The following is a 23,555-nucleotide window of genomic DNA, read 5'->3' on the forward strand; positions in this document are numbered from 1 at the left end:
GGTAGACTGTATTATTTTAGTGTGTCGATGTGCATTGAAATGACACCACTGAAAGAGAGTGATTCACTGTTGCTGCTGTGGAAACTGCCTCTGACTGGATCTGAACTTCTTACAGGGTTGGGCTCATCATAATTTTGAACTGTTAATTGTCGGTTGGCCACAAAAATACGCCGCATCTTTTATTATCATTAGATGTTATTAGTAGCCTATCGCATGGAGAGCTGTGCAGTCTGTTTGCACAAAGCCTTTTTTTCATTTAGTTGTCATTACATCATCACTCAGCCATCTTGGCATGCAAAAAAGTGTTGTTAATTAAAACCATCAGTTGCTCGTATTCCAGTGCTGGAGAATGTAGGTTATATGCGATCTGACGTGCGTTCAGTCTGATGTGAAGAAGAAGAAGAAAATGACACTGAATTGGACACTTGGAACAGGGTTTCCTTATTTTCTCCTTCACTTTGCAGAGTCTATGTTTTTTCTCAAGGTTGTAATTGCAGCAGTACGCATTTAAAGTACAGACGTTGATTCTGTGTTTACTGCTTGGAGATTGTTCAGCACAATAACATTAAAAGAAAGAAAGAAAAAAAAGAAACAAACAAATCGATTGGGTAGTAAACTCAGTATTTGGGGATCAGCAGGCTTTTCAACATGCACACACACCCACCCCTGTGGGGAGCTAATAAGGTGTCTTCACAGGAGGGGCCTAAATCACATTGGTGTTTTATTGTGGTTCCTGTTGAGTGCATTAAAAAAAAAATCAAAGCCATGCTTCTTTTCACAGTAAAGATTTTGGTGCTTACTAAGAAGTGTTTAGTGTTATGAAGCAATGTTCTAAGAACTGAAGTTGCTAATACTGAGTCATTACTGTCTCTCTCTCATACAGTGCAGCAGCTCCTTACTTGGCTTTTGGATTTTACTCGATTTAGAGCTGTTGTCTTCCTGTCTTTATCTGCCCTTTACACCTCTAATGAAATCATTTGAATCATCTCTCCTGGATTCAGTTAATACTGACTGTAGGGTTATTTATAGAGTGCTGCGGTGGCAGGATTCCCAAGCCGGTTGGCTCGGATGCACCAGGGCATTCAAGTAATGGTCCGTGGGACTGAATTCAGCACTGCATTGTTTCCACATTTATTTACTGTGCCACTGCCCCAGAGAGGTGGCTGTCCCATTAAGTGTTGTGTCTGTGTTGATGCAATTACTTTAAAATAATAATAGAATAAACACCCCCGTGTCTGACTGCATGTCATGGGTGATGATCTGATGCAACGGGATGACAGACATGACACGATGTGCTGGAGGGTCACCTCGTGCATCCAGGCTCTTTTAACACTTTTTTTTGCATGTGACATATGAAGATAAAATCTTTAATAGCTTCCAAACATCTAGAGTGCCAAGAGATTTCAGAGAGTTTTAAGACTTTCCCATGTGAGCCTATTCATTATAATAAAAAAGTCTGTGTTTATTGTTGTTAAAGTATTTTTTTTAAAGCATTATGTCTTCATTGTTCTCACTGCAAGATTCTGTAGTTTCTGTATGGGTGCATGTGCGAATTGATTTGAAAGGTCTGCACATTTATCATGCAGTAATGATGTATTTTGGCAATAATAAATGCAGAGATGATTAATTAAACGTCCGAGGTGAGCTGATCTTAAAAGTATGGATATGAATGGAACCCAGTGGCTGCTAAGAAGCTACTGTGGATAAAATGCACTTTAAAAACACACATGGTCTCGACTAATTTGCTGGTCTCACAAGATTGTTGCTTTTGGGATATTTTATTATTCAGGTGATTTTTTTTTTTTTTTGACTAAATAAAGAGACTAAGTTTAAAGATTAAGTTTTGAAGTAAGGAGACCAAAGAGCATATGATGGCATAATTCTTCTTTTTTTAATCTCACAAGCTGCCAAGTTTGTTTAAGTCAGATTTTCAGCTTGAACCCCCTTTATAATTATTTGCCTTTTGTATTCTGATCAAACAGCCAACTTTCCCATAGTTTGCTCGCCTCGGTGTCAAATTTTAACTGCTGTTTGCAGCCGTTTGCATTTGCAGCTATTTTTTCGTGTAATATTTCATGTTTGAACAAATTACTTAACATTCTTTGCTTTTGAAGTCAAACAGTACTTAAAAGATTAAAGGGCTGGGCCTGGTAAATATTTAATGAAAAGCAGAAATATTCCTCTTAATGAGGTGCTCGTCAGTCAGTCTGCAGCCTCAAATTGTTTAGACCCAGAGCAAATCCTGCATAATGCCATGTGATATGCAGGTTTGTTTATGTTCTTGTTCAGCCTCATCCAGTTACTGCCGAATTCGGGAGGCCACTTGGCACAGATTATTTCTGCTTGGATATTTTTAAAAAAAGTGTTGGCTGCCTTTAGTTCTCCTCCATGAGAGCATCCCAGAGTATCACCTCCTCTGTGTCTTCACCTAAATTGAATCTATCCCCATCCATCCCTCTCTTTACAGCAGAGGAAGTAGAGAGGTTGGCCGCCATGCGCTCTGAGTCCTTGGTCTCTGGTACCCACACTCCACCCATCCGTCGCCGGAGCAAGTTTGCAACTCTGGGGCGGCTCCTCAAACCCTGGAAATGGAGAAAGAAGAAGAGCGAGAAGTTCAAGCAGACATCTGCTGGTACGTGACAGCTTTTCATAATTTATTTTAATACGAGTGTTAAAAAAACCAAAATGCACACACATAATAGTGACACAAGTATAATTTGGTACTTGTAAAGACGGTTCCCTGTGTGGTTTGGAAAAAAAAAAAAAAAATCAATGCATATCCTTTGGTCAAAAGAAAAATTGATTATATTTTTAGGTCTCCCGGGTGAGTCACAATGCAGCAAATTGATTCAGTGTAGCACTGGAGTTTCATGTTTTGAGGTCTCTTTAGAGTTCCTTTGATCTTTCATCCCAGTGCTGTCAGGGGCGAGTGAAGGACATGGTCTCTTCAGATGCGGCTGTATTTATTTTCCTCGACTGACACATCCTGAATTCTTCTGTCAGCCTCTTGGAAAGGAGGAGGCACTTTGTCAGACTGTATCTCACAGGCTACGAGAAGAGTTCCTGCTTTTATAGACAACGATCATTTGCACAGGGAGCTAAATCCAGTGTGAACGGGACAGGATGTTCTCATTTAGTAACATTATTCAATTAACATTTTCTGGTGTGAGCTTGGCAAATGATTCAGTCTCTGTCGGGTTTGCTCATGGTTTCTTTGGCTGTTGTTTGAGTCTTGATGGTTTTAATCAGAAGAATTATTGTAACATCTTTTTGCCATTTCCATTGTTTGTCAGAAGCACAGGATATGTGCTTGATTTTATTTTTATTTATTTTAACCGATGCTGCCTATGAGCTGTTTGGCACTTTCTCTTTTAAACTGTATTTTTGCAGTCAGTACTCGATAATGCAACCATGGACATTCTGTCTGTTCATTGGTACAGTCATGTCAGCCCTTTGTTAATAGCATCTACTTTGTTGTGGTTAAGGACAGTAATCAAAAGCTGAGCCAACAAAAGATGATTTCTGTTTCAATGATGGTAATGCTGAGTGGAGCTGAGAGAAACAACTCTTTTCATTGCTTTTGTCATCCACTTGTTTTGTATGCATAATGCTTCTGTCCCCAAATAATTCTGTTGCTGCTATTGTTCCATTCAATCCTTTTTTGATGGCCATTTTTGAGCTGCCATATCTCTCTGGATTGCCTTGTTAAGTTACAGGTGGCACGTAGTATCATGGGAGACTTCGATGCTCAGGCAGGCACTCTGGCCACAGAGAGACCACCGCTCTGTCTCATCCATTTTAGTGTGAACCCAATGCTGAAAGTCCCAAATAAGTGGAATGTGGCCTACAGCCTCTGCAGCAGGCAGTGATAGAATTGAAGCCACAAGCGTGCAATTGTGCAATAAATTGGAATGACAGGAACTGGCACAGGGTTTTTTTAACTGTGGCGAGAGAACTTCTAAGAAAATTCACAGGGTCACTGGAAATGTCCTTGTTATTGAAAAAACACACTTGATTTTTATTAAAGTAATTAGAAGTGTTTACATGTTAACATTAATGTTGAAGGGAATTATAAACCATGACTCATGAAGGATTTTTTAATGACTGCATTCATGACTCCAGTGTTCCAGTGTGTTGCCTGACTCATAAACTTGCGTTAAAAAGCCAATTTAACATCAGCCGTTTGGTGTCCACAAAACATCAGTCTCATTGTCAGAGAATTGGCAGTAAGCTCTAAACTATGCAAGAAGTATTTAGAAAAGAAGCAATCAACTGGTATTTTTTTCCTATAAAGAAAATACCAGTTTAATCACTTCACGTGAATCCTGCTAAGCTTGAGGAAAGCAGGGTAACCGTATGGTGCAGAGGAACGTTGAGATTACTGAAAAGAGATGTTTTTTCCATTGAGCAAAAAAAGAAGTTGAACGAAAAAAGTATTCATTCGCATAAAAAGCAAAGTAATAATACAAATACAGTTTTCCAGTGCATTGACTGTAATTCCTCCTCACTTTACAAGTCATTCAATGAAAAAAAAAAAAGAGTTTTATTTAGAAAAGGTAACATGTTCTTGGTGAAACCTTAAGGCCTCTTCACATACAGCATGACAATGGCACCACTATGCTCTGAAACCTATCATTTCCTATGGCTTGCACTGCACATGAACGGTTTGCTGCTTCCCATCCATGTGTTGAACTTAACTGTTCAACATGTGGATGACTGTAAAATACAGCTATATAGTTATGGTGGGGGTGGGGTTATAAGACTTCATGCAGTCCTATGAGAAGTTAAGAACACCCTTTTTGCATCCATAGGAATTAAGAGGGCATTTGATGAGCAGCCAGGTGCTGCTCATCAAATGCCCTTGATTAACTGATCCTCAGTATGTGTGAGCACCTCTATAAAAACAGACACTTTGGTGGTTTGTAGGACTGGAGCATTCAGCTGTGCGTTAACACAATGCCACAATCTTCCTAGGAGTGGATGTTCCAGCAAATTCACCCCAAGGTCAGGCTGTGCAATGCTAAATAAATAAATAAAAAACTGAGAGCTACATCTCAGACTCTACTGGCCACAGTTACCATGTTAAATACTAAAGTTCATGATGGTACAATTAGAAAAAGACTGAATAAATATGGCTGGTTTGGAGAAAGAGTTGCAGGAGAAAGCCCCATCTATCTAAAAAGAACATGGCAGCACAGCTTAGGTTTGCAAAGTTGCATTTGAACAAACCACATGACTTCTGGAACAATGTGCTGTGGACAGATGAGACTGAAGTGGAGATGTTTGGCCATAACGCACAGTGCCATGTTTGGTGAACACCAAACACAGCATATCAGCACTAACACGTCACATCAGCTGTTAAGCACGGTGGTGGAGAGGTGCCGATTTGGATTTGTTTTGCAGCCTCAGGACCTGGGCACCTTGCAGTCACTGAGTTGACCAAGAACTTGTCTGTATACCAAAAACTTCTAAAGCCAAGTGTGAGGCCATCTGTCCGACAGATAAAGCTTGGCTGAAATTGGGTCAGTAAATCTACAACAGAATAGAAGAAAACAGAACAAAGGAGTTGGAATGGCCTAGTCAAAGTCCAGATCTTAACCTGATTCTAAAGAGAGCTGTGCATAAACAAAGGGCTTCAAAGTGGGCTAAAATTTCCCCCACAATGAAATGAGAACCTGATAAAGTCAGATAGAAAACAATTACTTCAACTTATTGCTGCTAAAGGTGGTTATACAGGCTAGTGAATCATGGAGTGTGCTTAGTTTTTCACAGGACTGCATAGAGTCATGTGAAAACTTTCTTTTTCACATGGACGTACACTCACATGAGTTGAAACAAAGAATGGTGGGGAGTGGGCACGCAGTGCACATAAAGATTATGAGAGGGATCAAGAAATGACATGGTGCAGATTCAGTGCAGGGCGTACTGCTTTCAGTGCAAAGGGTCCATAAACTTTGAGTGATGTTGTAGTTATGAAACTGTTTCTTACAGTATGAGCTGGTAACTACAGAGCTTTAACAGGACACTTGACTATTATTATTTTCAGTTTTAGGTACAGTGCTTTAGCAAAAATGTTAACCTGCTCAAATGTCCACTCTGTTGTTGCAGTCATAAGTATTGATACCGCAGTCACCTTGTAATTGGCATTTTGTTGTGATTTAAATCTGTGTTTAGAGGGACAAATGTCACCTCATCTATGAAATGGTACTGACTTTGTCTGTTGCTTAAGCAATCAGCAAAAATGCACAGTGGTTACAGTTGCATTGCTCCAATCTTGGCCTTAAACACTTTTTTTTTTGGTTTGTCTTTTGTCTCTGCAGTTGTCTGTGCATACCTTACTGTTGATTATGACTTCTGTATTAATAGGGAGTAGACCAGCCACTTGGCAGGCAAGATGTTGTCATGGTTAATTGGACACTGAGCACAGTGGAGGATTATGAATGTATTGAGATATTAAGCAGATGAAGGCCAGCTCTGGGAGACTGCACTCTTTACCTCAGGAAGGAAGGGGTGAAGAAGCGTCTGACAGTTGGATGTCTTATCATGCTGTCTTATTGTGCTTGGTGAATTTTCACAGCCAGATTTTATCAGGAAGAGATCTCAGCAAGCAGAGATTTATCAAAAGAACACGCATGCGGTCGTCTGATTTTATCAGGGAGTCTATTTTTAATCTAATTAGCACATTTCCCTATGAACAGCAGTCATCCAATTGCACTGTTTTTGCTGAATGTTCGAATAATTTTTGATATAAATGATATATTTCATATTGGATACTGTATGAAGGGAGAAGCTGATTACCTATTGCAGACCTGTTGTGTCCTTTATAGGTGTTAGTCTATTTTAGCCATACCCAAGTTTCTGATGCATGGGCTTTAACGCTTGAGTTCCTCATTGATAAAAGACTCCATCAAAGTTTTATTACAGTTTTTTTTTGTGAGCCTCAGCCTGAGAGAAATGCCTCAGTAAAAGCCTCCACTTTAAGCTACTGTGCCTCAGGGTTTGTAGGATGTGTTCTGACTATCTGGGTCACTTCGCAGTGGAATTTACTTTTTTTTTTTTTCAAAAAAACTAAATGTAGTGTTCTCAGATCAATAGAGGCTGTACTTAGATATGCCAGTTTCATTTATTATGCTCTCAGCTGAGTTTCCCCAATGAGTGTCTAATCTTCACATCTTGGTACAGATTGAGTGGTTAGAGTGTTGGGCCAGGATAACACTTGGGCTATGGTAGATTTCTAAAATAGAACTTGGTTGACATTCAAGGTGATTTTGAAGGCTGTTGCAGCTTCTAATACACTGAGATTTGCCTTGTACCCTTTGGTAGTGATAAGAGGACAGCCTGTTTGATGTTTTTAACTTGAGTACCTCAGCTGCACACTAAACTTACATAATAGACATTATTGCAAACTGACAAGTGGTGATTTACTATTCTGGTGTCCAAGTCAATAACACTCTGTATCAAAGTTGGGCATTTGGAGTGAGTTGCATTTTTGTTTTTTCTTCTTTATTCACAGAATGTATTTTTGTGTGTGTGTGTCTCTTAGGACCTTCCTGATGAAATGAACATGAAATTCCACTTCGTGCACACTAATAATGTGCTCGTTAAATATTAAACAGAATGTTTTTTGCGAGACTGTCCAGAGTTTCATCTCTTTACTTCATGCTCGGCTAGCGTTCCGCATGTGTCCACTTTCATTTTCCACTTTTGGTTTGTGAGCATTCACTGCCTGTCAAATCTGAAGACATAATATCCTCATTAAGGCTTTTGAGTTAATGGTATTGCATAACTGTGTGCATCCCATGGAAGAACACTTATGTCATAAAGCTCAGAGTAATTACTGTTCATTTTGGATGAATCAACTGATGTAGTATCAACCTTTAACCCCAGGTTTCCTCACTCTGGCAAGGATTTGGTGCTGTGCCTTTTAGAGATTTGTCATTGGAACATTTGTTCTGCAGAAAGGTAATGGATACAGAACAGAAATGTGTAGGAGACCTTACATTATAAAATCAATTTATCTTTTATTATCATATCTGGCAGTAATGAGAGTTTGACTAAAAATATTAACATTGTAATGTATGTTTCTGTTTTTGTTTTTTTATTTAATTACTTCACAGTACAGTTGTTACCTCTAACTTAAAGTAGGTTGTGGGAGTTTTATGGAAATTGCTTGCTAATGTGCAAATATTTTAGTTTTGATTCAATTTGAAGAGTTCAGCAAGGTTTACGAATGCTCATTAGCCAGATGTCACTCAACAAACAGATGACTGATAGAAATCCCAGAGTATTCAGACCTGTTTTAACCCCTTGTGACCAGCCCAACTGCTAACTGCTTTTAAATGCCAGTAGAATTGCAACCACATAGACACAGCAATAATTCTTTTTGCATATAAAACCAGAGGATTTACACTTACGTATCCTGCATTCAACATGTCCCAGCGCGCTGTATCCTTACTCTAATGGGTTTGCAAAAATCGTGTAGAACACGCTAACAACAAAACGTACTCCATGCGCTTTATCGTGTGCGTTAGCATGTACAGCTATGGCATTTCTGTATCTAGCTTAATATGTGGATACAGAAAACATTTTTCAATTTCTTTGTGGGTTAGTGTACTTTTTAGCTAACTTATGTAGTTACAGTGGATTACCTTCATACATACTATAATAATTAGGGTTCTGAAGATTCTATTGATGTATAGTGAGTTGAAATATTCCACAAGCTGGTACTACAACACGTATAACTGTAAAGCTATGGACTGGCGGACTTGTTCTATTATAGGTCTTAAAGGGCTACATTAAGAATTACTACATCTATTATATATTTGATCACTGTCAGAGCCACATACGGTGTGCTTTCCTCTCCACCAAGCCTACATCTCTTGTGTGGAGAGGATCAGGAGGAACAGGAGATGTGTTTAGAGGCATAATCAAGTATTGAGGTGCTTGGCCTTAATATTAGAGCATAAGAGACTATCGGCCAATATTACCTCCCCCAAATGCCCAGACCACCTTCCTATAACTGTCATCTTTCATGCGGGAAGGGTAGAAACAGTGGACCATCACATCCTGACTTATGCCTGCTGTACTGCCTACGGGTAATGCGAGTGAGCATAAACCAGAGACTCGCGTTCCCATCCGAAATCCAATTACCAACCTGCGCCCTGATCTGGTCCTCTGCTCTAAGTCCTGCCAGTGTTTATTCATCATTGAGTTGGCAGTCCCATGGGAGGAGGCCATTGACTAAGCATATAAAAAATGGAGAAAAAAATGCAGTATGCTAACTTGGCAGCTGAGGGCTGGAAGGTGAAGATGGGTTCAGTGGAGGTGGGCTGCAGATGTTTTGTAGCCAGCTCTACTGCAAGGCTGCTGAAGGAAGGTCCGTCAGAAGGCAATTTAGGCACTGTTGCTGAAAGCAGCAGTCAGTGGATCTGGCTGAAATGAAAGGAAACTGTATTGGTTGCCAATGACCGTAAAGCCATCATGCAACACACACCCAGCTCTGATCAGCCTGAGGTGGGCCTGCCTCAGCTGAATGTGTCTTGTGATAAAGGCAGAAACACTCAGTGAGGCTGGGTACCCAACTCATGATGTGTCGTACTGTTGGTAACAAAATGAAATGGTCATTATCATCAAAGTTATCCCCACTCAATGCAAGTGATATAAATTATTGTCAGGGATTGCAACACCTAGTCTTATTAAGCAGATCTTTCAGTTGCTTTCAGTTATTTTTGGAAAAATATCCTTCTGTGTTGATTCTGGGTCTACTCTTTTGATAATGATATTTGCTGTCCCAATGATATACAGAAATAACATTAGCATTAACTTTTCTGATTTCACAACATCTTTTACTAATCAGTTTACCACTTTCTACAGCTGCAGTGGTGATTATTTGCGTGGCGTGTTTTAACGAATTAGTTAAAAAGCTCTTTAACTAATTTGTTGCTCAGGGCTGATCAAAAAGCTTTGGAAAGCCCGTAAAGTATGGAGTGACGATGAACATCTGGTGTCACAGAGAAGCTCATAATAGACCATACTGATTTGGACTCTGAGCAGTTTGTTTTAAATGTACTGTGCTGTGACTGAAGCACAAGGAAAAGAGAGGTCAGGCTGCCAGTGTTTTTTTTGTTTTTTTTCATCAATCTGCTCTGTGTATGTAGCGGCACCGAACACTTCTGATAGAGCAGAGAGGCGACGGGGCTTCTGCCATGTAAAGCACACATAACAGAATCATAAGCAGCAGGTACAGGGTGCGCAGTGAGTTTCCTGTGCACCGTGCCCAAGTGTCATTGTTCATCCTCATTTCACATTCTTAATTGGCTTCTGTGCAGGCTTAGACTTTAAAATGACTAACGTGGTTTTTATTTTTTATTTTTAACTGCTTTTGTTCAGCTTACTGATAGAAGATCTTAAGTGCCTCTACTCACAGAGCCTAAAAATAGAACCAAACGGTAGCTATGGGACATGGCATCTTTTGCATAATGAATTACTATGAGAAGCATTGCTTGAATATCTTTTATCTCTTATCTGTGTTAATCAGGCCACAGTTTCTTAACTTTGACTGTTCACTAGAGACAACTGATTATCTCTACAGCAAAATATGGGGTTCAGTTCTGTTTTCTTAAATGAACTTGCTGAGATTTGTCAAAGTCCCTCTGGTTGTGTGTAATAAAGATAAAACTAAAGGCACAATAGAAGATAACATTGGACATACACGTTTGAGTAATAATAAATCTATAGATAGGGGTAGATAAGACATAGTTGGTTTAGTAAAACACTTTTTGCAGAGACCGCCTCGTGAAGGTTACTGGCTGCTGCTGATGTGGCATAACTCCACACACAGGCTTTGTGTGTGTGTGTGTGTGTGTGTGTGTGTGTGTGTGCCAGTAATAAGCCAGATCACACTTACGTGGTGTGAAAACTGGAGATTACCACTGTGGCTGCAGATAGCAACTGTTTATTAGATGAGATTCCTGTTTACGTTGATCGCTGTCTGTTCACTATTTTTTATTGCTGAGCACCTTTAAAAAAACAACTTTTACTTACTTAAAAACAAATAACTGAGTTGCTTTAGCATAATTGTACCTTTGTTAGCATATTTCTGGTAATTTTGATGTTTGTTACTTAGTTATTATATTACTGAATGTCACATCAAATGTGGTTGATGTAAATGACATGCTGTTATTTTGTTTGTTTGTTATGAAACGTATAACCGCATCCACTTTGGGCACTCCTGGTATGTTATTCAGCCAGGGTTAAACAAAGAAACAGTGGTCATACTTTTATGAATGAGAACTTGCAACGTTAAAACACCTTTAACATTCTCCCTTTCTTTACGCCAGCTTTGGAGAGGAAGATGTCAGTGCGACAGAGCAGAGATGAGCTTATCAAGAGAGGAGTGCTGAAGGAGATCTTTGAAAAAGGTGAGCTAATTTTCCACAGTTGCGGTCTGATTTAACAGAGCCGGAGATTGTTTCAGATTTAAGTAGAAATTACAAGTAGGGATGGAGGTGGCGTGCTAAACTGAAAGGTCCTCAGCTATTCATCTCCTTATTAATCAGCAGCCTCTGATGTGCACTCTTCAAGATTCGGCACGGGGCTTCAAGAGATATAATCTTTCATTACAGAAAATTTGTAGCTTTTTTAAAACCGTTTGATCTTGATTTGATGTGCTTTAGATAACCTAAAGATATATTTTATTATATTTGAAATAGACAGCAGGAGACTTCTTGCCTCAGGACATCAAAAACAAAGTTGGAGAAACTCAGTTGAGTCTTGCCAAGAATTGAGGAGAGCAGATAAGAACAAAATCATAGCCTGTATATAAAAGATAGGCATAGCTTCTTGGTCTTAAAAGTGAAGCCAATGCATTAAACCTTCTTTCTTTCTAATGGCTGACAGGGGTTAACTCCTCTGTTTCCAAGAAAGAAGCAATTGCATGCATCTGTGTTGGAAAACAGTGCTACTGCCCACTTGATCTATGAGCTTAGTAGACAATTTTCTGATAGGTTTAAGGTCTTAATTGCTAGTTTCACATATTATTTAATACAACATGATATTCATTACGTAACTGTGATAAAACAGTGTATGCTTTTGGGTTTGTGCTTACATGGTCGGCCTCTGTCAGATTTTCCTCTTGCTTGTCATGCCTGGTTTCAAAATATCAAGATGGCGATCATGAAAAGGACGGGACTTGATTAGCCAACACAGAGGCTATGTCCATCTTTTACATACAGGAAAATGTTGGCTTTAATTGTTTTAGAAGTTGCTTTTTGGGCAATGCTGAAGGAATACATATTGAAAAAAACTCAATAGCTCCCCATATTTTTGCCCGTCATTTGTGGCACTTCTTGAAATGCATATTACTGTTGCCAGATGTCAGTTTTATGCACAAGCACCTCTAAAGTTTACAGAGAATTATTAACTCAGCCACTTGTTACACCTGACGTATGCACAACAGCATCTTCAAACACACAACATGGACAGTTAGATAGTTCAGCGTCTGTCATCTCAGTGATTGAATGTAAAGATATTTTACTTATCATAGGTCCTTCCTCAAGCACCTGCCTCAAAATGAAGGCCTTGAATGATCCCTGAGTAAACAACTTGATAAAGTACAACTTATGAATCTATTATGTTGAGTTAAAAAATCCCTTTGAGGACTTTTTGAATGTTAAAAAGATTAAAGGAGTTAAACATTGTGGTTTTCTATTTAAAAAGATGACGTTTGGGAATGAGGGAATAGGGGAAGCTCACAGTATAAATGCACTGGCTGTCAGAATATTTGTGAGCGGCGCTGCGACTTGCACTGTCAGCCTTAAAGTGTGATCATGCAAAAAACCATCAAATGGCTCAGAACTATAAAAGAATTAAAATTCAAAAGTTCTGTCAAACTGCTCGTCTGCCACCGTTCCACGGTCTGGTGTCTGCTGATAAAAAAAGCTCCCGGGTTTGTAAACAGTCCAAGCCCCCAGTGTCTCAAAAACACCCCAAGTTAATTTATAAACTTAGTTTTGAGCAGGCTTTTTGGAAAGTGCCTTTCTTGTGTAGTCAAATTCATTTTTAAAGGTTTACAGATTGACCGTTTCTTCCTTCTGTTTTAGCAACTGTTGAATTCCGATCCTCAATGGACGGTGGCGTCTGCACTCAGGAGCCCTCCATTAAGTCGTCTATGGTCTTGCCCACCAAGAAATCTCTCGGCTATCCGGGTGACCATCAGGACAATCCTGCCAAGCCGCCGCTTTACCACAAACAGCCTCCTGCTCTCCCTCCAAAGCCTTTCTCTAGGATCCCAAACCATAGCACAGGTCAGTTGTCCTAGATTAAGGTCAGTTCCATGCTTATGTGGCTTTAATCACTCCAATGATATATATTTTTTCTTGAACTTCCCCTTTAATCCTAAATTAAAAAAATGAACACACACTAGTATACAATTGACTCACTAATTTAGTTTTTTAAAATGCACATTGTTGGGATTTCCTCCATTACCATAAACTGCCAAAAAACATGAATTTGTAAAGCAAATACCTGGCACTTGTGTTAGTTGATAACTGCTTTGGCTTAAACTCTACCTGCACTGCCACACATGTTCATGGGATTATACTAGTCTCATTAAATCCCCCTCTGGTTGGGTCGGCTGGGCTTTATGTGTCATTGTCAATCTGTCAGGAGAGGGAAGTGGCATTACTCTGGCGTAATTCCCCCACTCTGGGCTGATGTCTGAGTCGTTTCCACTCATCTGTGTGCACTGTTTATCTGTCAGCACCACAAACTGCAGTAGCTATGCAGTGCATGAAATGTGTTCAATAAATCTTCATTATATACATTTTTATTCCCTAGATTCTTGTCAGCCAATGAAGTTGCCCTGCATGCCTGGGGGAAAGCACTCTCCACCTCTGCCTCCCAAGAAAGTGATGATTTGCGTGCCTCCAGGGGGGCTGGACTCCTCCTCATCCTCCCCTTCTCCATCCCCCAACCCCCTCAGCATTCTCCCACAAAAGTCTGCCCCTCCCCAGGGCATGCCACCCCTCCACGGCACCTTGCTGCCCTCCCAGCTTGCCGGTCTGTCCGGTCTTCACCAGAGCCACGGTCACCCGCTCCAGCTTCAGTATGGCAGCTTACACGCCCCCAGCCGGATCATCGAGGAGCTCAATAAAACCCTGGCACTCTCATTGCAGAGGTTTGAAAGGTTAGTAGCTCTCAGCTCTGGTCAATAAATCTGATTGTGGGAAGACGGGGGAGGGATTATGGCTCGGCCTCTGTCTATAAATCGCAAATATTTTGAGTAAATGTTAACAATGCTATGTGTGTATGTTTAAAAATGACGCAGACAGAGCTTATGTAACAGAACTAGACTCATCAGTCAAAACATGGGGAGGGATACAATAGGCAGCAAGAGAACATTAAAGTACAGAGAAAATAGAAAAAATGGACAAGTGTAATAATCTGAGCAAATTTGACAAGGCCCAAATTGCAGAGGTGGATTGTGATGCTCACCAAGACCTATCAGAGTGAACATGCTGAATGTACCTTCAAAATTGACCGGAGAGCAATGGAGAAAGGCTGCCTGGTCTGATGAGTCACATGTTCTTTTACATCATGTTCACAGCTGACTGTGTGAGCATTGTTTACCTGGGGAAGAGATGACTGCGAGATGCACTATGGGAAGAAGTCGAGTTGACGCTCAGGGAAATGTTATGCCAGAAAACCTTAGCCCCTCACATATACAGTCATGGTAAAAAAAAAAATTAAATTAAAAAAGCAAATTATGTATATATATTTGAAGTCCATCGTTCTACAGTGAGAACGATTATTTACAAGTACAAATCATTCAAGATGGCTGCCAATGTTCCCAGGAGCGGATGTTCCATCAAATTCACCCCAAGGTCAGACCATGCAATGCTCAGAGAAACTGCAACAAGCCAGTGAGCTATATCTCAGACTCTACAGGCCTCAGTTGGCATGTGAAATATTAAAGTTCATGACAGTACAGTTAGAAAAAGACTACAAGGATGGTTTCTTTGGAAGGGTTGCCAGGAGGAAGCCTCTTCTTTCTAAAAAGAACATGGCAGCACAGCTTCGGTTTGGAATGTTGAATCTGAACAAGACTTCTGGAAAAATAATACCAAAGTGGAGATGTTTGGTCATAGTGCACGCTGCCATGTTTGGTGAAAGGAGAGCACAACATATCAGCATAAACACTTCATACCAACTGTCAAGCCCGGTGGTGGAAGGGTGATGATTTCAATTTGTTTTGCAGCCACAGGACCTGGCCACCTTGAGGTCATTGAGTCAGCCATAGACTCCTCTGTATACCAAAGTATTCTAGAGTCAGATGTGAGGCCATCAGTCTGACAGCTAAAGCTTGGCTGAAATTGGGGCAAGCAGGACAGTGATCCCAACCACAACAGCAAATCTACAACAGAATGACTAAAAAGTAGAGAATAAAGGTGTTGCAATGACCTAGTCAAAGTCCAGGCCTCAACCTGATTGAAGTGCATCTTAAGAGAGCTGTGCATAAACAAATGCCCACAAACCTCAATGAACTGAAGCAGAATCGTAAAGAAGAGTGGGACAAAATTCCTCCATAACAATGTGAGAGACTGATGAAGTCATATAGAAAATGATTTCTTCAAGTTATTGCTGCTAAAGGTGGTTCTACAAACTACTGAATTATGGGGTGGACTTAGTTTGTCACACACTGCTTTACCATTTTTGGCTTCATTGTTGTTATGTCACGTGGGGTTGTATTTACCTAATTTTAAGACCTGGCAAAGACTCAATAACTTTTTATTATGTCCTGATATGGAAGACCTTAGAACTGACAGAGGGTGTACCTACTTACCTAAGCATTGTTGCAGACCACATCCGCCTCTTTACTGAAGCAGAATTTCCTGATGGCAGTTGGCTCTTGACTTGCTCAGGAATGGTGTGAGTAGCATGACAAAGAATAGAACATATTTACTTGGTCTCCAGATTTCAGTCCAATAATGCATCGATTTATATGTGTTGAAAGAGTCTGATCCATCCAGCTTCATTTGCAGCAGTAAGAGGACCTGTACAATTTTAGGCAGGTAGATTTATCGTTGTGTAGAGTTTAATACTGATTATATACAAATACCTTTTTTTTTTATTTGGTTAGTCTCTGGTCATTATGGCATAATGAAGGTCTTGTTACTAAAAGCTGTTGCTAGAACAGGTCTGATCAGAGTAATCATTGAAAAAGATCATTAGCACAGAGTGTCCTCTGAATTTAAAAATGTTTTTGTGGCACTATGTCTGCTACTTTCAGATATGTTCTTGTGTTATTGAGGTCGCATCCCGCCAGTTCTGTAGCACTGGTGTACAGGTCTAAATCGGCACACTGCCTCACAGGGCAACATGGCCTAATTTTGAAGTAAATGTGTGTATGTGTGGGCACAGGCGCGTGGAGTAGGCGTCCCTCCAGCAGTTGGCCTGACATAACATGACCAGCTGCTCTTTACAAGAGCTGCATTTCTTCATGTTTGGAGAAAAGCGACATGATAGCGGATTGCACATTATGTAACCTCTTACATTAGGATCTCATTTTCACCAAAGCTATTTCAGCAGGGATAAGGAAGTAATGGCCCCGATGTTGCTCACAATTAGTCTGAAAGCTTGAAATAGTTACATCACAGTGTCCCATCATAACAACCTTCAGCTAGGCTGTTATTAATGAATCTGTCAAATATGCCACTGCTGCTTGGTAGTGCTGGCCGGTGACTGCTCCTGAAAGAAGAGTTTATTCTTGTCAGGCTGTTGTGAATAATACAAGTTGTATAATCTGGTACTTTTCTCTTCCTCTGTGCAGTTCACAGAATTGCACAGCATTGCGCAGGGCTTCACAGAATTGCAGTTAGTTTGCATTCAGGCTCTTTGCACTCAAGTTTCTTTCAGCTCGAGTTATACAGTATATCTCCCCTCGCTTTATACTTGGATTAAAAGCCCACTAAGCTATCATTATGCTCTGCACCAGAAGCCCAAAGCCAATTTATTGTTTTGAGCCATTTTCATTTTCTGGGTTTAGTGCGGGCTATTGTTTTAATAATACTGTATGAATACAAAAATAAAACGCGGAAAGATAATGGATATGAAATATGATCTTCTTCCATTCAAATTAGATTTTTGGCTCAGGGTTTTCAGAAATTCATCCTTTTAGCAAGGCCAAATAATATGGCCATCCTCATAATCTGTCACAACGCTGCTCCCAGAAAAGCTGGCATGCTGTGTAAAATGTAAGTAAAAAGTGACTTTCAAATAATTGAATCCCCAAATTTTAAAATGGTTTGAATGTAAGATAGAAGATCAAATCTTGAATTATATACATTTTTATAGCATGTAGCATGTCATGCTTATATTTTATTTTTTAAAATATATATTCTAATTTTGGATTTGATGAGAATAACATGCAAAAAAAAAAAAGGTTGGGCATGTTTACCACTATGTTTCATCACCTCTTCTTTTAAAACACTCTGTAAGTGCTTGGGAAGTAAGGAGACCCGCCTGCTGCGGTTTTTAAAGTCATAGTGTTGTTCTGTTTTTGCTTGTAAGGGATTTCAGCTGCTCACAGTTCAGGGTCATACTTTATCATTTCATAATCTGCCAGCTCTTTTCAGTGGGTGACAGGTCTAGTCTGCAGGCAGGCCAGTTTAACACAAGGACTTGTTTGCTACTGAGTCATGGTGTTGTAATATGTGCACATCATGATTTGACATTGTCTTGCTAAATGTCATTGTCATCTTTGTGTGGCAACATATAGTTCTCCAAAATCTACCCACATACAGATGTGCAAGTTATCCATGCTATGTGCACTAATGCATTACCATCATCATCATGGAAGTTGGCTTTTGAATTGCATGCTCACAATTAATTTCTCATTTTAATTGGTCAGAGCACAGGGCAATTTTTCACTTTACCTGAGTCCACATTAAATGAACTTGTCATACATTTTTGAATGCAGTAATGAACTCTGCTCACTGACAGTGGTTTTAGAAAAGCTGCTGAGCCCAGGCAGTGATTTACACTGCAGAATATTTATCTTTTCTTTTTTTTTCTTTTTTTTGCAAAACTATCTCAGGACCCCAGGGTAACAGCCATTCAGTATTAGTTTTTGTACCTTGCATGCAGAGATTTCTCTGGATTCACCAAATCTTTTAATGACATGAGAAGTGATCTTAACTTGTTGAACTCTGAGTCTTTCACAGAATGGTGAAGCCATCCCCATCTTTATTTCTGAAAGTAGTGAGATGTGCCCATATTTTTTAAGCATTACACAACTGATCCAATGTTTGTGATACACACTGCTAATAAAGAGCATATATATTTCAGAACCCAATATAATTTATGTTGTCTTTGCACAATTTCCAATACAGTATAGTGTTTAAATTATTTTTAAATCATAGCACTCATTTAGTTTTTTTTTTTTTTTTACTTTTTTGGAAACGATGCTCTCCATTAATACTCAGACTTGGCTCAAAACCATCATATCTTATCTCCCTTTCACTCCCCTAGCTCTGCTTTGCACGGCCAGTGTATGCCCCTAGAAAGAAGAGAAGTGCCATCTGTGATCATCGACTACGAGGATGATAAGGAGAACTTGCCCAACGAGTCTGACTACGAAGATTTACCCAGCATGTATAAGGATGAAGAGGATGATGTGGATGATGATGAAGATGACGATGAAGACGACGACTCAATATTTACAAGTAAGCGGCAGCTGGTGACACTGAGGAGTGAAATGTTTAAATTGTGCTGCTGAAAAAAAAGCATGATCTTTATCCTCATCGACAGACACTGGCTCTGTCTCTTAAGCTATTAGTGTCTGATTCTGAGGATGTTATTTTGATAAAGGGTCTATCAAACCTTCATTTTCTGGACAGCTGTGATGTACTTTACTCTTGGCAGGTTATGTAAAATGTCAAAGAGAACAATAAATCTTACTCTAAGGGTAAATAGCAGTTGAGATAACTTGTACCTTGTGCCTATGCTACAGTATTGTTTTGTCTGTGATTTTTATGATTTTGTTAGGTGGTTGCTAGGCAATGTGATATAATATATCATGCATAATGAAAGTTTTGTGGATGTAAAAACTGATGTTACTGCCATGCAATTGAAAATCATACTATGATTTATATGGTGTTTGGAGGTGCATAAATGCTAAAAATGGGTCATTCTGGCCTGTTGGTAGGTGGCTGCTAGGGTAAATTTTGAATGGGCACTAGATGTAAGTCAAAATTGAAGTGTAAGGTAGGATGTTTGAGTAATAGTGTGCCTTAGCAACAGAAGTGTCTTTGTCTGTTTTGTTGTTCAGATGGCTCATGTTTGCAGACCTATTTGCTTGACTGATCATAATCGACCGCACTACTGTCAGTTATGATCAGGACCAAAATTAGGTTCACAGAAGTGTATCTAGAATTAAACTTTGATGCAGATTCTCTTGGCAAAACTGCTGAACTGTGCAGAATGGTTGTCCTTAAAGGTACAGGAAATGTAATTGAAAATATTTTTCAAATAATTGTTGATGTAAAGGTGATGCAAGCATCTACTGTTACAGAAAATACTAAGTAACAGCTCGAACTCGTCATGGCTTATGGCATAGGCAAGGGAGAGCGCACTTTGCCAACAGCATAAAAGGACACCTGGTATAAAATATTTAAAATGGGAGATACAGAATAGCAAAGATCGTTAAGGTATATTAAGCCCCAAATTTGCTTTTACTATTTTTCCCATAGCTATTCTAATGTTTTGGATTTCAAATTTAGGTACACTGGCTCAGAAGGTGCTAAGAAAAGACTCCTTGGCCATCAAGCTGAGTAACCGTCCATCTAAGAGAGAACTGGAGGAGAAAAACATCCTACCCATGCAGACAGATGAGGAGAGACTGGAATCTAGGCAGCAAATAGGCACCAAACTCACAAGGTAAGAAGCATACACACATGCTTTTCGTTCTTACCTGAATATAGTTACAATGCATCCACAATTTCTGGGACAAATATTTTCAGCAGGCCTGGCTGATGTTACTGTAGCCAACTCAATAACAGCTGTTGGGCAACAGTGCTGGCTTTTCACAGCCACAGCCAGCATTTGTTTTACTTTGGGCTGACAATTCCTAATATCCTGGCTAACGGTATTGTGACTCAGTCCAAAGCCCATGTGATTCTCATTCTTATTCAGGCTTTTCTATCCTTTCAGTTTTTCCTTCCCAACATCCGATAAGGATAAACGCTTTATTTTGTTAAAACGAGTCTCTGAAAATGGAGCTGACCTAATTTCAGAGATGCATCAAACTCCCCCCCTCCCTTTTTTTTCCTGCTCTTGTCTTCTCTCTAGAGTGCTCGCTCTCACTCGCTGTCTCTCTGTTTCTCTCTATCGCTTTCTCTCTCTCTCTCTATTTCTTCCTCTACTGCCTGCCTCCCTCGCTCGCTCACTGAATCACCACAGTGATGCATGTGCCAAACTATCTCCACCCAACTCCTCCACACAGCAGCACCACGCAAGCCACTTCATACCAGCAGTTTACACACACTACACTGATGCAGTACGTGCAAATTGTAGGATTTTGTATACCGGTACATATGTTGAGGTCATAAATGTGAATTCTAGTAAATGAACAGATCAAATAACATAATGTTTTTCCCCAACGGATCATTCGATTTCACTTGGCTCTTTGAACATGACTTGGACGGGTAAATGAAGGACATGTAATGATCTGGTATGAGGCAAAGAGACCGCCAGCTACTTGGGTAAAATTGAAAGTCTGTGTATTACAATACAGTATGAGATGTGGGACAGATGGAGAATTACCTAGAGACACTGGTGCTATTCCCTACTGTGATGGCAGCACAGGACATGTTCTCAGATGTCTGCTTAGTTGTTCCCAAACAGCTCTGTAACAGCATCTTTTGTACAGTGTCATCTAACAAACACTTTTCTGCTTCATTCTTTATTACCAGTGGCATTGTGTTCTTTAAAATAATTGCTTGTGTCAGGCCAGTTAGAATTGATTATGATGATGCTGATCTAGGACACGCTGACCTCAGCTTAGTTCTGCTGACCTGATTCACTGGGAAAAGCATGGAAAGTGAAGGAAAGAGCTTCAGCTTCTACCCTTGAGATAGTTAATAAATGCTCTGTTTTACCCTGATTTTTTTTTTTGTTGTTGTTGTTGTTTTTTTGTTTTTTTGCTGGCTTTTAATGACTATTTGTATTTTTATGTAACACGAAAATATTTATTTAAAGGTGTATTGATTTTCTGGATGTAGTTGCAGTGAAGCAAAAATGAATTGTAGTTTAGTGAAAATAAGGTATGCAGCCTTTAATTAATATTACAGTTTTTGTTTGTTTTGTTTCTTGGAACAAACAAATGCAACATGTACCAGTCAAAGGTTTGGACATGTTGGGTCATAGTGGAGTATTTATTTTTCATTATTTTCTCATTTCTAAAATAGCAGTAATTAACTGTAGCAACAAAGCATCAACTGAGTTCTTCGGTGGTATTCAAGTTGACCTTTCTTTGTCACACTGAACCTGAAAATTGTGCCTTCTACCAAATGTGTATTTTGGGCCTAGCTTACTTTGCTACTAAATAATTGTTTGGTATAAATCATCAACAAGTCAGAGAGATGGTTGAGAGATTTCATTTTCAAATTTCTTACTTCAAAACATCACTGATATATATGTGTGGAAACAGTTGTCTCTTTACATCCAGAAAACACACCTAACAATAGGAATTCATCTAGCAATATGTCTAGCAAATTTGAGTCCTGTATTTCATGCTTTTTGTCCTGTCTCCCTCCCCTCACCCCCAACCAGTTGAGGCAGATGACTGCTCCTCCCTGAGCCTGGTTCTGCCAGACGTTTCTTCCTGTTAAAAGGGAGTTTTTCCTTCCCACTGTCGCCAAGTGCATGCTCTTTTCCAAAATTATTGTAGTGTCTTTACCTTACAATGTAATGCGCCTTGAGGTGACTGTTTGCTGTGATTTGGAGCTATATAAATAAAATTGAATTGGAATTATTATTATTATTATTAACTCTCTCTTTGTTCTCCACCAATTACTGAAAAAAAATATCTGACTTGTTGCCAATTGCTTCAACACCACAATTAGCCATTTGGTGCTGGACAACTTTTGTTTTTGTTTTTATATTCCAATGACATAAACTGTGTGCTGCTAGAATTAGAGTAATAACAGCAGAGAGAGTGAACTGAAACAGTAAAGTTGTGCTAAAATGCCCCAGAGCGCTCAGAGGAGTTTGTTTGTTGGGGTTTTAATTTATGAATGATGGTTTTCATTTTAGGCCTCAGTCACACAGGCCTAGAGACCAGTCGGCAACCTCCAACTGCTATGGAAAATGTGTATTCCCCAATTGGTTGGCAAGCGGTTGCTACTTGTTACCAGGCAATGTCAGTGGCAAAGAGGGTTCTGCACCAAAAGCCTTGTTGTGATTACTTTGGTCACTAGCGGTCACCAGTAGTTTGCATGAAAGGTGTGGATTTGTCTGGCCAAACTTGTCATTTACTCTCTGAGCCATAGTGAAACTTGTAAAAGTGTGACGCAAACTGGAATTGCCTTCAAAGTAAAACTTGAGCCTTACCACTGCAACCAACAGATTTCAAAAGGTGCAGCTTTTACTTTGAAGGCATAAGTCTCTCTTTCAGCTATAGCTGCTTTTCTATTAGTGTGGATAGACAGGAAATGGGGGAAAGATGCAGGGGAAGACACGCGGGCAAATCGGCGATAGACCGGGACTCGAACTTGTGCTGCCCACACCGTAACATGGCATATGCATGTGGTCGCCTGCGCCACTACATGGCGCCCAGGTGGCTCAGTGGTGGCGCAGGCGACCACATGCACATGGCAAATGCATGTGGTCGCCTGCGCCACCACTGAGCCACCTGGGCGCCATGTAGTGGCTATTTCTAGTTTGTGTCACACTTTCTATAGTTTCACTACTGCTTGGTGAGTAGTTTGCGAGTTCTTGCAGACAAGTCGTGTCTTCCATGAAAAGTACAGGTGACTGTGGCAACCTGCTAGCAACCAAAGCAATCACAAAGATGTTTTTGATGCAGCATTTTATACTTCTTTGTGATCTATTTCACACTAGCAATGACTAGCAAGTGCCAGTAACCACTCGCCAACTAGTCACAGAATACAAACTTTCCCTAGCAACAGTATCTCTCAGGGGGTCACTGACCAGTCTCTAGGCCTGTGTGAATGGGGCTTGTCATAGCCTTGGGGTCGGCATCAGGCCTGCGCCACAAAAACTTAATTGTTGGCCATAACTCAAGAATGATGTGACCTAGGATGTTTAAATTCATGCCATATATGCATACTGTTCAAGCTAGACCCATCAAACTTCACACACTTGTTCACTGACCTTACTATAACAGCACTTTGGTCTCCACCCACTCCACTCTGCCTGCACTCTCCTTCACCTCTTTTGTGCGTTGTCCATTGCTTTGCATGGTTGACCCCAAGTATTTAAGCTCATCTACCTTCTCTATTTCTACTCCTTGCATCAGTTAAACTGGCAAAAGGCTC

At 40.0% G+C, this 23,555-nt stretch overlaps 1 protein-coding gene across 2 annotated transcripts in view; it reads left to right on the forward strand.

Annotated features, from left to right (window-relative positions):
* The window catches only part of LOC115795747 (phosphatase and actin regulator 1-like), a 56,993-nt gene that overhangs the window by 24,908 nt on the left and 8,530 nt on the right, over positions 1-23,555 (forward strand). For both annotated transcript variants that reach the window (XM_030751802.1, XM_030751801.1), the window contains exons 2-7: positions 2,468-2,632; positions 11,340-11,420; positions 13,101-13,304; positions 13,837-14,185; positions 18,529-18,722; positions 19,779-19,935. In XM_030751802.1, coding sequence (XP_030607662.1) covers positions 2,468-2,632; positions 11,340-11,420; positions 13,101-13,304; positions 13,837-14,185; positions 18,529-18,722; positions 19,779-19,935 — 1,150 coding nt within the window. The remainder of the gene's footprint in view (positions 1-2,467; positions 2,633-11,339; positions 11,421-13,100; positions 13,305-13,836; positions 14,186-18,528; positions 18,723-19,778; positions 19,936-23,555) is intronic.

Source organism: Archocentrus centrarchus, chromosome 17, assembly GCF_007364275.1.
Source record: "Archocentrus centrarchus isolate MPI-CPG fArcCen1 chromosome 17, fArcCen1, whole genome shotgun sequence".
Lineage (NCBI taxonomy): Eukaryota > Metazoa > Chordata > Actinopteri > Cichliformes > Cichlidae > Archocentrus > Archocentrus centrarchus.